Below are 13,619 nucleotides of genomic sequence, written 5' to 3'. Positions count from 1 at the left end.
CCCAAAACTGAACTCAGCTTCTTGGTGCCAAGAATGTTTCACAAAACATGGTAACTTACTGTTGGTTGTATGGCCTTGAATCTCTGGGTCAGTTCCTTAGAGCAGCAAATCTCCAGAACGTCAGCCTTGTTTTAACATTGTTTCTTACAACATCTCAGACTCAGTGGTTTGGTGTATGGTCTTTGGTATGGTGGTTAGGTATTGTAAAATCTTAGAGATTTTTTTAAAACTCACTAGAGCTTTGTAATGTATTTTGAAGTGTGTCTTGCCTCTTTCTCAGGTACTGTAATGGTATGTACTTGCTATTTGTCTAGATGATTCACTGTTATAGGCTTAGTTTTGAGAAGCAATTTTAAAAACCTCACAAGGATAGGCTCTGAGATGCTGCTCACGTTGTATGGCATTGCCTCAACAGCTCACAAAAGCATCCTGTTCCACCTGCAAGAAACAAGGTAGTGCTTACAGAAAATGATCTCTTAGTAGCTACATTTTTTTCCTCCACAACAGTGAGCATTTTCTCAGCCACCTTAAAAGGGCCATTGTAATAAATTGATTGAGTTTGAAAGCTTGTCCAGTTCCACTATAACTTCCGTAAGTGATTCTGTACTATCTTAAAATGTTGTTTATTACTTCCAGCTCCACTATATATTCCTCTTTGAATTTCAGGAAAAGCCAGAGTCTGTGTTCCTGAAGCAAGAGGTGGGGGTGCTTGGTCGCATTCTAAAGGAAATTGCTGATGTTTCTGCAGACTATCAATTTATTATTCAGAAAAATGAAATTAAATATTTTGTTCTGAAGCAGATTAACAAAATAACACCAGACTATTTTGCTGACATGGCTTGAAGCATCTGCTGAAACCATTGCTTGGTCAAAACATTGGAATGACAAAAATTGAATAAAAAAAGATGGGAAAAAGCCAAAAAATTCAGGTGAACCCCCAGAGTTTTGTTAGACCCAGAATGAAACATTTCTTTTCCTTTTCAGGTCTTGTAACCATTTTCAATAAGATTTTGAATTTGTATCAATTTTGAAGTGAAAAATACTACTTTAGAATAAATTGGTTTGTAAAATGTGAACAAAAAAAATTTTGCAATTTTTATTTCCACAACTGAGACGGTTTAGCCTAAGTAAGTTAATTCAGATTTTTTTACCCTGTTTTCTCCAATCTATTCACTGAGTTGCTTTTTGGGTTGTTCGTTTTGGTTTTGGGGCTGGAGTTTTGTGTGTATGACCTGAAAATATATTTTTGAGAAACATTTGTTTGTTTGTTTTTTTGCTTTCTTGTTTCTTTGTTTGAGCAATTCAGAATCTGTCAGATTTTAGTAGTTCCAGCAAAGCCTCATCAAGCAGGGGAAGAAGATTCCATTCAAGTAAAAACTAGACTAGGCCATGTTCCACAGGTTTAGCAATAAAACATTGTTTTTCCAAGAGCTCTTTGAGATATTTGCATCTCTGTGTATGCCTGAACTCTTTCTTCAGGGTAAGGAAAAAAGGGTGTTCTGTGGCTGATCCTAATTTGTTTAATACTCATGAGACATTTGGGTTGCCACTTTTCTCTTTTTGTTTATTTGCTGTTAAGCTTTCGCTTTGTTTGTCTCAGGTAGGTTAGGGCAAGAAAATGCTGTACTCATCAAAAGATGAGAAGTCTCACTGCCTGGGGCCAGATGTTCATAAAATATTCCTTTGATTTTTTCTTCTTTTCCCCAGTCTCTTCCTCCCCCAGCACAGCAGCTGAGAGTAAGTCCCTTTTCCCCTTAACTTCAGCTGTGTGTCATCTTGAATTTAGTTTGAGATTTCAGTCAATTTGACTCTGAGGGAAGGGGCTCCTGAGGCAAACATTTCCCTTTCCTTATTTCAGATGCTTTGCTTGCAAACTAACTGTGCAGATTGGAATTGGTTCATTTGTTTTGTTTGCATTTGGTAACTGAAAACTGAAATGCTGTGTTCTGAAGAAAAGGTATTTTTTCCTCTGCATGAACTATTTAAAAGTTCCCAACACACATGCTTTTGCTTTGCTTTTGCACCAAATAATACTAATTAGGTGAATAGTGTTACATTCTCCTCTTAGTAAAAATCTCTTATTCTCACTAATAACAACAAGCAAATATTTAGCTACTGGAGAATATTTATAGCAAGTTTATTTTTACAGCAGCAGTAAATTAGAATTCCACAGTGTGAGAAGCCCTAAACAAAGGCTGTAAAAAGGTGTTAAACCCAGGCTTGTAGGTGAATTAAAGTAGAAATCACATTGAAATTGTTCTTGACGATGGAACATTAAAAGCTTGTGAATATATTTCAATAGCCATGATTACATCTTAATTTAATAAATTCTTTCTCACATATATTCCAGTTTTTCCACCCCATCTGCCTCTCTTACTCTCAGCTGTGACCATGATAGCCCCTCAAGACAGCATAATCTCTTTAGCTGCAATGTCATATTCTGCTGATAGCATAAGAGTGGAAGACAGAAAAACACGGAGAATACTGCACACATTAAAACATTTCCACTTTTCTTCCTCAGACTGTAGGCTGAAAGAAATTAAGAAAAATTATTTTATTGTCTATAAATTATAAACACTATTACATTACAGTTAACTGTATCTTACAATTATTCTTTATTTTTCTTAATAAAGAACCTTCTCGGTTGTGTTTTGCTATTGAAACAAAGCTGACAGTTCTTGCCAGCTGGAAAAAATCCACTGCCAGAGAGGAACTTATCCCACACAGTTTATTGCTGCAGCACAAGGAACCTGCTTGACATTGATCTAGAATTTCAGACAATGCACAACAGCTCTCTTAGAAGCTAATACACAGTCTACACATTCCAAATGGGCCTCAGTAATGCTGGAGAGAAGACAAACACACTGGCAGAAATATTTCGTAGCGTGTTGTAACAATACGTCCGTTTCAAATCCAACAGCTGGAAGCAGAAAGGTTGACTGCAGATGAAAGGGGATCCCTCCAGTTCAGGTTCCAGCATCCTTGGGAACCAGATGGACTGAAATGGAAAACAGAACTAAAATAGGCCACAAAATTCACTGCCGGAAGAGGTTTTCTTTATATTCATGGCAGTGCCATATTTTACTAGAAAAAATATGCCATGTCATAGAAACTGAAGACAGGAATGAACTGGAACCACCTTTGTTCCCTCCCAGCCAGTGCAGGATTGTTCCAGGTATATTTTCTAATGTTCGTGTAGTCTGATTTCTAAAGACCTATGAAATAAAGCATATTAGATGATATTTTTAGGCTATTTTACCACAACAGTTTTATGAAAATTTTTCGTAAGCATTCAGACTACATTTCCTTTCTTATTCTCATTACTTTTAGCTTTATCATCATAGTCTTCCTCAGGCAGCTTTTCCCAGTGCCTGCTTTTGGCCATCTCATATTCTTCTGTGTAGCCGTTGTGTTTCTCTACGGTTGCCATGATATATTTTTGTAAGACCTCGTTTACTGTCACTTGAGATGTCATTACTCTTCTGTTCACTTCTCCCTTCCACTAATGAAGATGTGAAACAACACAGAATCTATCATTGCTCTTAGTGGGTACTTGTTGTCAATCTGCTAGGCTGCCCTTTGTCAGTACCTCCCTTTAAGGTCCTTCGTGTGCCTTCATTCCCCATGACAGTGCTCTTATCTAAGCCTTTCTGAATTAATTTTTCAAGTAAAATTCTCAAAGACACTGTAAGAAAGGCTTTGTTGATTTTTCAATCCAGCTTCATTGCTTCAACTGTTTTCCCTTCTACACTAGGGATTTTGTCCAAAAAAAAAAAAAAAAAAGAAAAAAAAAAAAAACCAACCACTGAGGAATATCAATGCATGTTGAGATACCTCTTTTCCTGCTTTGAGTGTAACTTTCTGATCTAACTTTCTGATCTGAGGATCCCGCTGCATGAGCACTTGCTGCCTTTATGGCAGGCATTCTCAAGGGCTAAGTTGTAACCAGCACTGACATCTTTTACTTGGAAAAGTTTCAAGATTTGCAATCAGGTGTGTCAGGTGATTAACTTCTTAGTAGGGGGAGTGAGGGCTGCAATTTCTTCTTATACACTATATATATCGCATACACCACAGTAAGTATTAAAGGCCAGATTTCACCACATACATGGAATAAAATGTTTTACATAAGTGACAAAATTCTCTGTGTCTCAGCATAATCTTGATTCCAGGTCAGACAGAAATTAAACAGATTTTGGAAGGTCTCTCTTCAGTGTGAAGATGGCAGAAATTGAGTCATACTAGATAAATCAGGATTGTCTCTACCCTTTCTGTAGTAGACAGTGACTTGGCAGAATATCCTCTTGGAGTTTCACTCCTCTTCAGGCACGTTAGCCTTCTTGCGAGCCTGTATAACCTGGCATTCATCTGTGTGCTGTCCCTGTTTCTTCTCTGCAACCTCAGGGGTTCAGGAAAAATTTCAGTTAGTGGCATCTTGAAACTTCAAGCTTTATTTAGTCAACTTCCTGAGTTAGCACGAGGTAAAGACTGTAGATTCCACTGATAGATCTCAGCTCATGTCCTTCTTTTAACTGCTGAGTCAGCATATAGACAGGATGGGCCTTGACTACCATGTGACATGATGGCTTCTCTGCACTGTTTTCCTTCAGGGGTTATCTTGCTGCTTCTCGATAAGTTGCGGAAGATGAAATGGGAGCAGATGTGGAGGCTCACAGCAGAGCGGGAGTTAATGAGCATGCTGTCCACTTCACTGGCTGACCAGGTGAGTGGGACACTGCAGACGAGCAGTGCAACCACTACTCCATGGATCAAGGAAAGTGAAAAAGGGAAAGGGAAGATGTGGGAAAAGGTGGTGGGAAGATATTGTTCCTGTAGTCATCATTTGTTGAATTGTTCTGGGGGAAACATGGAAGAGAGAAATGGAGTTTTACTCATGATTTTTTCATTACTACACCAATATTTTTACCTCCTCTGCACAGATGATTCATGGAATAGACAAATAGGGTTTTCAAGCTTTAGTTTTCTGTCCCACTTTCTTTAACATAAAACTCTGCAGACACTAGAAGTCCAAATATACTGTGTCTTTCTCTGCTGGTTATTGTGTAAGCAGGCTTTAGTTTTAAGAGTGTCCAGGTATTTCTGTACTGTTTCTAGCAGATGAGTCTCAGAAGTCTTTTAATGTATTCTTTGCCACAACATCCCTGTGAAGACAAAAGCACTGCTGTCACCTTGCTACAGATGGGAAACTGAGGCCAAAAGAAGAAACAGTGTGCCTATACACAGAAATGCATATTTATTCTCTTTGTGCCTCCTGCCAGTTTTAAATGCTGAAACCCTGTTAAAGTAATACTGGACCTGAACCAGTAAGTCTTGCTCAACAGCTTGAGTGTATTAACTCAATACAGCATCATATTTATATATTTCTACTGTTTCTGAGCTACATTTGGCTTATGACCAGTCACCACTAAGGAAGTATGCTGCTTACTGTGCACACGGAGTTCTGCACTAGTGTGTAGTATCCTTGCAGATTGATCCAAAAGCTACTGAAGTTCACTAGAGTGATTCTTGCAACTTCACTGTGTTTTCAGTCAGGTTTTGAGTTGGTGTCTAATACCTGCATGGGACAGAATTTTGCAGAGTGGACCCAAGGTTGTTTGTGTCATACACTAATACCCTAGCCACAAGACTGTCCTTGTAACTTACTTCTCCAGCTGGATGACTGTGTAGTGGTAGAACATGTTCTGTCCCTCATGGGACTGTTCTGCAGATATGTCCTACATGCTCTTTCCAGGAAATACCTAGAATGCTTGTTGCAAGAATGAAGTGCTAACTAAAATCCCACATAGTAATTTACCTTGACGCAGCGCATTTGCCAGGGTCACTTTCATCCCCTTTATTGAGAAGTGGTGTGGTACTTAATAACAGCAGACAGTTTGTCATGTACTGCATATTACTCTCCTTGGTGACTAGCAATAGGAACTACATCTTTTGCCAGCAGTGAAAGATGCATGTTTTAAAAATTTTGCAGGAGTCCATTAGCTCTGTGTGTCAAGAGAGCCCGTTCCTCTTGTTCAGATCTATACGTCACTCCTTAGATTGATAGCACCCTGTATGAAAACAGCATTATGCAACAAGGTTTGCAGAGATCAGCTTGTATGACCATTTACATTTTTGCTTGTAGAGGGGAGAAGGATAGATGGCTCTGTGAGGGACTGGGATAACCTCACTGTAGAAATAACATACCCAACTGTTTCTCTGGTTCTGTCTCCTAGGATATCTTCAATGCAGTCATCAAACAAAATCCTTTCCTCGTCTACCAGCTCCCATGTTTCTGGAATGTGCAGCTATCTGATCACACCCGTTCTGAGCAGTGCTACAGAGATGTGTCTGACCTGAAGGTATGTTTCACAGGAGGTTGGATGGGTGGTATCCATTGGGACATAGAGTGAAGGACTCCGCTATGACAGAAAGATGAAGTCCCTTGAGTAGGGGGAAACTAACAGTTTATGAGGGCACTCAAACTGAGGAAGCAAACATGGCTTTGACTTTGTGTTTTTTGACTGCTAGAAGATTCAAAGATGGATGCTGCTCTGGGGTTTGTCAAGGAGTTACAGCAGTGCTTCACCTTCTTATATTCTGTACCTGTCACCTATGCCACTGCATCTTACTGCTGAGTTCCTATTGCCATCCCAGTTCTTCCTAGCCAAAGAATACAAAACCTTTATTTTTTTGTACTAGGCAAGTTGAAATTCTTTAGTCAACATCATTTAATAGAGTAAAATTCACAAAGAGGGCAGAACATAGCTATAAGTACATTAGCTAAAATTTAAAGACCTTGCACACTTCATATTTAGCCTTTGTGTACACTTAACCCAGCCACGCTGCCACTCCTCTTTCCAGAATTTGCCCTGGAAAAAGGTCTGAGTAGAAAACTATTAATTTAATAAAATGAAGCTCTAGTATCAGTTTAATAAGACATTTTTTCACTATTGTCAAGTAGAATATAAAAGCGGGATGGATTTGAGAGTATATGGGTAAATTAACATCAGTTGTGCTGTGGACATTTTGAAAGACCAGACTCAAATGTAGCATGCAGAGAGTTCAGAATTTAAGCTGATTAGACTTCTACCAGTTGTAGAATAAGACTTGATGGGCTAATCAGCAGACTAGGGGTATCAGAACACGGTAAATATTAGGTAGGTCTTAATGCTCATTTCAAAATTCAGTTAGGGTTCATATACTTTGTTTATATTTTGAGAATGCTTTAGCAAATGAACAAAAAAATAAAACCCCAGAACCATAAAAGAGATTGCAAGAATCCCTGGAGACCATCCAAACCCCACTCAAGCAGAAGCAACTCAGATGAGGTGCAGCGCCTTGTGCAGTTGAGTGTCAAATCTCCAAAGACTGAAATTCCACAACCTCCTTGCCCCTCTGTTACAGAGTTTGACCACCCTCATGGCACAGTATATTTCCTAAATCTAACCTAATTTTCCCTTGTAACAATTTGTAGAGTAACAGCAGGAGTGTTCAATGCAAACACCAGAAACAGGTTGACTATAGAAAATCAATCACTCTCAGCACACTGATTTCAAAAGCTGCGCTTGCCAAAAGACAGAAGATCTCCTGCATGAGTTAACCAGCTTGTCTAGGTGGCCAGTATTTCTTGATTTTCATACATAAAGTATGAAGCCAGCTATTCAGGTGTGATCCTTAGAAGACAGCTTTTAAAGTTAGATCAGTATACTGGTCAGTACACTGATGACTAAATGTTTTATGATAGATGTTTGTAGGGCAGGATCAACACAGGGACTTAAAAGCATCATGATTTTATGCTTTGTAACAAAGTGCTTGTAGAGATTTTAGTTCAGTGCTCATGTTGAGAATCATGTATGACAGCCATTGCAGGGCCTGAAATAAAAGGAGAGATATAGTAGTGGGGAAAATGTTTTCTAAAAGATTAATGTTAGAAAAATACACTTTCTACCTGGGAGATATCACAGTATTTTTCTGTGAATTAGAGGCTGATGTTAATTCATATAATTTGCTGAGACAGTCTGATTGGATTCAGCGTAAGGTTAGGACACATACATTTACATGAGAAAAAAAATATTGAAGCTAATAACTGAGGATCTAGAGCATGGTTCAGTTGCCTAAATGCAGTTTGAGTCACCATAGATGCTCTCAGATACCCATATGGGACTGGCAGATACAACACAGACCAGTAGGAGACAGTAAGCTTTTGGTAAGGCAGCTGATGGGCAGGCAGGATAACCTGAAGGTGCTTTCAGTGTTACTCTACGTCTGTATTTAGGCAGCTGAACTGTGATCCCCCATGAGTGGTTTTGGAGACTGGTTAAGCTCACCTCAGAACAGGCATCTGACTAATCAGGCAAATCACTCTTCAGGCTCCAATGACTGTATTGGCTAATCAGCTTCAGGTATGGGACATTTAGCTCATATGTAACACCTACGAGTAAGCATTTAATAGAAGTATTTTAAAAATAAATTGAATCCTTTCTTCATTGTTGATAAAAAAATTTGTGTTTACAAGTATAACTTAGTGTTGATTGTTTATTACCATATATTGTATCACACTCTCGGTTCCAGTACAGCACAGGCAATGAAGTCTAAGGTGCATAATACCCTCCACTGGCTTTCTGGCCTAAGGTGTTTAACTCAACGAGGGGTGTGGACACATAAGCAATTTCTTCAGCTGAACTGGACTTACTCACACTGCTAAAATTATCCCCTAAATACTGAATTAGAGCTGAAAATTTTTGCTTTGAAAGAGATGCCAGAACTTTATCTAGTGCACATAAGCACTCTGGTTTCAATAAAGCTCTTCCCATATTCAGCAGTTAGAGAACTGGCCCTCAGGCAGCACTGTTTGAAATTCATTTTTTTTTAAAAAGCATAAACCAATTAAAGTTGCGAATTTACAGTATGAAAATTAGCAAAATTCTAGTTCTGAAAAGAAACAGGCTGGTTGGTGTGTGGTTTTCTCAAAAAAGCAACAAATGTCATTAGCCTAAGATAGAAAATGTACCCTTAAAATCACCAAAGTTAGTCAGCTTCATGGCATTTAATATAAATGGTATGACAAAACATATTTGGCACATTCTGTGTTTTATGGTAAGACTGAAATAAGAAATGAAGTAAAAGAAACCTCCAGGGTAACAGGTAGAGAAAGACAGATTTTGAAGTTTGTGCTGAAGGATTAAGAGAGAGAGCGCAGGAAAGAAGGAAATACAGGGAGAGATTTAAATTCCAAGGTAAAGCTGGCAAAGTCAAGTATTCCTCAGTCAAATCAGGCTGCATTCCTCATGTCAGATTGAAAAAGCACTGATTTAATTCCATCTGGCCACAAAGTCCATGGGACTTGATGATTTGTCATCTCTTACACACAGTGTTGTGTCAAATAACCGTAGACCCCCCAGGGCTGTCTGCTGTTTGGGACTGGGATTGGAGAGGGAGTGAGGGGGGAAGAATGCTCCTTTGTTCACATTCATGCAAAGACAGGATGACCAGTGTACTGTCTTTATGTTAGAGAAGGGCAGATGTTTGACTGCTGCTGAGTCTACTCCCTGCTGCAGCTGAGCAGCATATACAAAATTGGAAGGACTTTCATGTGGGGATCTTTCAGAAAAGGCATAAGAAGAATAGAAATATCTATAACCAAGTTGTGCATTGTTAGTGGCCACTAATTTTATATCCACCTAAAGCAACATCAATATAAGACTACTTTATTATTTTTATTCATCTAAATGCTTGCTTACTTCCTGTGTCATACTATACAGTGCCAGAGGCCACACTGTACATAGCTAGACAAGTCGGGGCTTTGTTCTGTTTTCCATGAGGTATAGGACCAAAACTTAAGTAAACAGTTACACTCACAAAAATCTTCCTTTCCCCACTCCAAGGGTGCCTGTACTAAGAATGCTTTGCATCAGTCAAGAATCTCTTGAAATGAGACATTTTAATAGAAAACAAAGACTGAGCTAAGAGGAGGCAGATGCCCTTTAATTCTTTTTGTCAAGTGAGCCAACTACAGTCTCTAAAGGTCACAGGTGTTTCATTTTGCATAGCATTTGTTACACCTTAGAGAAACACTCAGGAGTTGTTATTGAAGACTGGCCAAAAGATGTGGAAGTGCAACAGTCATTCAGTGTGGGCATCCACTGTCTATCTTGCTTATCTCAGCTCCTCACATGGTCCCCAGTAGCCCACCTTGTCAGTGGACAAGCATCTGTGTTGCAGGACCATTCCCTCCTGGGCTTCAAAGCCTGTGGGGAGCTGCATGGAACCAAGGTTCGTTTATGCATTAATTTTGCTGGGTTGGGCCCTGTGTTTGCTTTCCTTTTTGGTTGATACTATATTCCTATCTGTAAAGGAAATCTCAATTACTTTGATTAGACACAAACCAAATGGCAAGAAAATCCTATGGAAGAAGGTAATGAATTGTGATGCCTCTGACAATGAATCATGACCTTATTGAATGAGTTAGTCATGAAGAGAAATCTGGTTGTTGAGGATACAGATGCTGCTTACACAGGGAGAATCTGGTAATTCACAATCACAAAAGTCAGATGCTGGACTCTTCAGTGGGAATGTATCATATTATTAGAATTTACCCATGCACCCCAAAATAAGAAAATGCTTTGAAACCTGTTGATGGCTTTTCAAACTGGTTTTGAACATAGCTGACACTAAGTTAGCACACAGATAAATAATTAACCTCATAAATTCCCCATTCTGAAATTGTGTTGCATGGTTCACTGTATCCTCCGTGGCAATGTCCTCCATACCAGGACAATTTTGTGAGATTGCTTGCAAAAGTTTAAACAGCTTCTTGTCCATAATCCAAACACATCATTTCAGGTCTGCCTCAAACACAACATATTGTACCTTTTTCTGTCCCAGTGCCTGAACCACACCATGGTGTCCAAGCACCTCAGCACTGACCTGCAGTGGTTCTGGCATTCTGCTACCTTGCACCTTTTAGTGTCAACCAAGGAAGAGCTACAGTGAGGAGAGTAAGGGCTCGAGAGGGTTAAATGTGCTCCTCCCTTGAATGGACATCAGACTCAGTAATGTGCTTCTGCTCTGCCAAAAAGAGAAGCACTGTGGTATTGTAGAGGTGGTTTCAGGGGTGGTTTTGCAGGCAGGAGGCCTCTCCTTAAACATTGGTACAGGAGTTGAAGGGAAAGCTGTAAATCCTTTTGAGGAAAAATTGAGAACTTTGAAAAGTACAAGACAGGGACCGTCTGTCAGCTTAGTGCCATACAGCACAGGCAGTAAGCTGGGGAGTAAAGTAATCCCTGGGACCATGGGCACCAAATGAAGCAGGGCAGGGATTTGAATCCCACATCCAAAAGCAGTGCGTGGACCTCTGACTTGATGGCTACACCAACATGAGCCTCTTCCACTTACATAGTTCAGGAATATCACACTGAAACCTTCCTGTGAAGTATTTGATCCTTTCTGAGGAAATTGGTTTTTCTATTAAACTGTTCATTTCTGATAAAACAGTTTAAAAATAAAGTTTCCAGACATATCGAATCAAGGCATAAGTTACACCTGCAGTGCTTGTTTGCAGTGTGATTTGAGGCATATTTAAGCTTTTCAATAATATGTGCCTGAAAACAAAAAACAACACTATTTGGATGGCATTAAAGTAGCATATATCGGTGGCTTTACTGTGCAGACTTGCTGAATGTTTAACTCCTGTCGATTTCAGTGGGAACTGTCTTGTTGCCTAAACAAGGAGTCTAGTTTTTAAGCAGGAAAGCTCTCGATCTACAAAACAGTACTTTTACTTATGTACCTAAATTGTGAAGTGCTCATGGGCTTAGTTAAGAATATCTGTTCAGTACTTTACAAAATTAAACTTTTTTGGGCTTGAGTTTCAACTTAATTTATTCTTACGTTTTACCCCTTGGGCCTGGAAAGTAGGTATATAGGTATACAGGTTGTCCTGTGTTCTCTGATTTTGCGAGGTCTGAAGCAGAATGAGAAATTCTCAAGATGTGTCTTTGGATAAAAAAATGGAAGAGGTTGTGGCTAAGGAAACATTAGGCCAAATACTTCTTTTGGAGAGGGAAGGTGCTTCAGGGGAAAACCACATAAAGTTACCTGTAGAAATAATGTCGTGTTGAAGCTTACTGTGGAGTGGTTTGAACATCAGATTCAAAATACCTAATCTCCCCAGAGAGAACAATGCAACTAGGGAAGTTTGCTGTGGTTTTTGTTTTTGGTGTATGAAACGTGCAGGTAACTGACCTTACAGTCCTCTCGTACACTCCACCACTATATCACATCCTCTGTTACCTGCCATCTCAAATCCCATTGCCACTTTTTGAGTCTCCAGCTGTGTCATCATTTGAGTGCTTTGGGTCAGAACCTGGTGGATAAATGGGAACTGTTAGCACAGTTAGCCTGTTTCACTAGGTCACAAGTGTATGGAATATTTCTGGAGGCTGGCTGCATGTAATCAGTGAGTGGTAACGGTTGCTGATTAACTAGGATGGTATTAACAGAAACATAGGTAGTGCCAAATTGCTTAATGATGGCTAACCAAGTGTAAAATAGGTGTGGAATTTTAAGTTCTGATCTTTCAGTACGTAAATTGCCAAATTAAGATTAAGGAGCATATTTTTCTTCATTCTCAGGAGGCCTTGATCAAGAGTGGGAAGGATATGTGGGATAGCCAGAAGGCTAGCACTGTTCCTGAGCTGTCCATGCAGATAATGTCACTGGAATGTTATATGTTCTAGCCGCAGTTCCTTCTGTAAGCCAACAGAGCTTTCTAATAGCTTAGAAACTAGGAAGGAAAATAAAAGAAGAAATAAGCGCAGTATTATTGTGCTATTCAGTCTTGGGAAGGGGATTTGTAATAATGAAATTTTTAGTTCCTAGATTCATTTTCTCTTTTTAATGGTGAGATGACACTTGCTTAGTCTGCAAGTAAAGTGGATTCTAAGTCTGACTTTTTTTTTCTTCTGATTTCCTTGCAGTCTCTTTCTGACTGATTTTCTTTTTTCTCCAGTCAATTCACTGCTGCCCACAATAAAGCTTCTGATGTAATGTCCATAGATTTACCTGTGCAGCCCATTGTCTTCACTGTGTACCTCACTCAAGCCCATGACGGGCTAGGCAAGGATGTCTTGACCTGTACAACTTCTGCTGTAGCTGCTGGTGCAATAGACCAAATCAGACAGCTACAACTAGAATTAAAGGCAAATTTGTGACAGCAAAAAAAAAACCATGGTCTTTGGATGTAGTGTTTTGTGTCAATGGTTAAGAGTCTTGTTGATTTTTGAAGCCTACTGTTTTTTTTTTTTTTTATGGTTTCATATATCACGTAATATTCATTTAATCATGTTACATTTGAAAAGCAGCCTGCTTTTTCACTAGACCTGTTTTGTGGGTTTCCTACATGAGGTCATCCAGATGTTTGCATAGTTTCTTGATGTTCTTTAGCTGGATTGGCTTTTGCTGTCTGTCTTGATTAAAAACCAAGCTTTTCTGGGTAGTCATCAGCTCCATTCAGCTTTTGTCAGTTCACTTCAGGCTCCCCTGACATCTGTAGACATGCAGCATCCTGACACATTTCAAATCTGATCAGATCTGAACCACCAGCTAGGCCCTTGACACTC

At 39.3% G+C, this 13,619-nt stretch overlaps 1 protein-coding gene across 1 annotated transcript in view; it reads left to right on the top strand.

The window, feature by feature from the left end:
* Nucleotides 1-13,619, top strand: part of LOC103772950 (glycosyltransferase-like protein LARGE1) — a gene marked incomplete at its 5' end in the record, with an annotated part of 109,251 nt that overhangs the window by 61,485 nt on the left and 34,147 nt on the right. The window contains 2 exons of the mRNA XM_008940299.1: nt 4,611-4,723; nt 6,234-6,359. Of these exons, the coding sequence (XP_008938547.1) occupies nt 4,611-4,723; nt 6,234-6,359 (239 nt within the window). The remainder of the gene's footprint in view (nt 1-4,610; nt 4,724-6,233; nt 6,360-13,619) is intronic.

This window comes from Merops nubicus, unplaced genomic scaffold, assembly GCF_000691845.1.
Source record: "Merops nubicus isolate BGI_N331 unplaced genomic scaffold, ASM69184v1 scaffold2060, whole genome shotgun sequence".
NCBI classification, from domain to species: Eukaryota; Metazoa; Chordata; class Aves; order Coraciiformes; family Meropidae; genus Merops; species Merops nubicus.
This window is presented reverse-complemented; position numbering and strand designations above follow the sequence as displayed.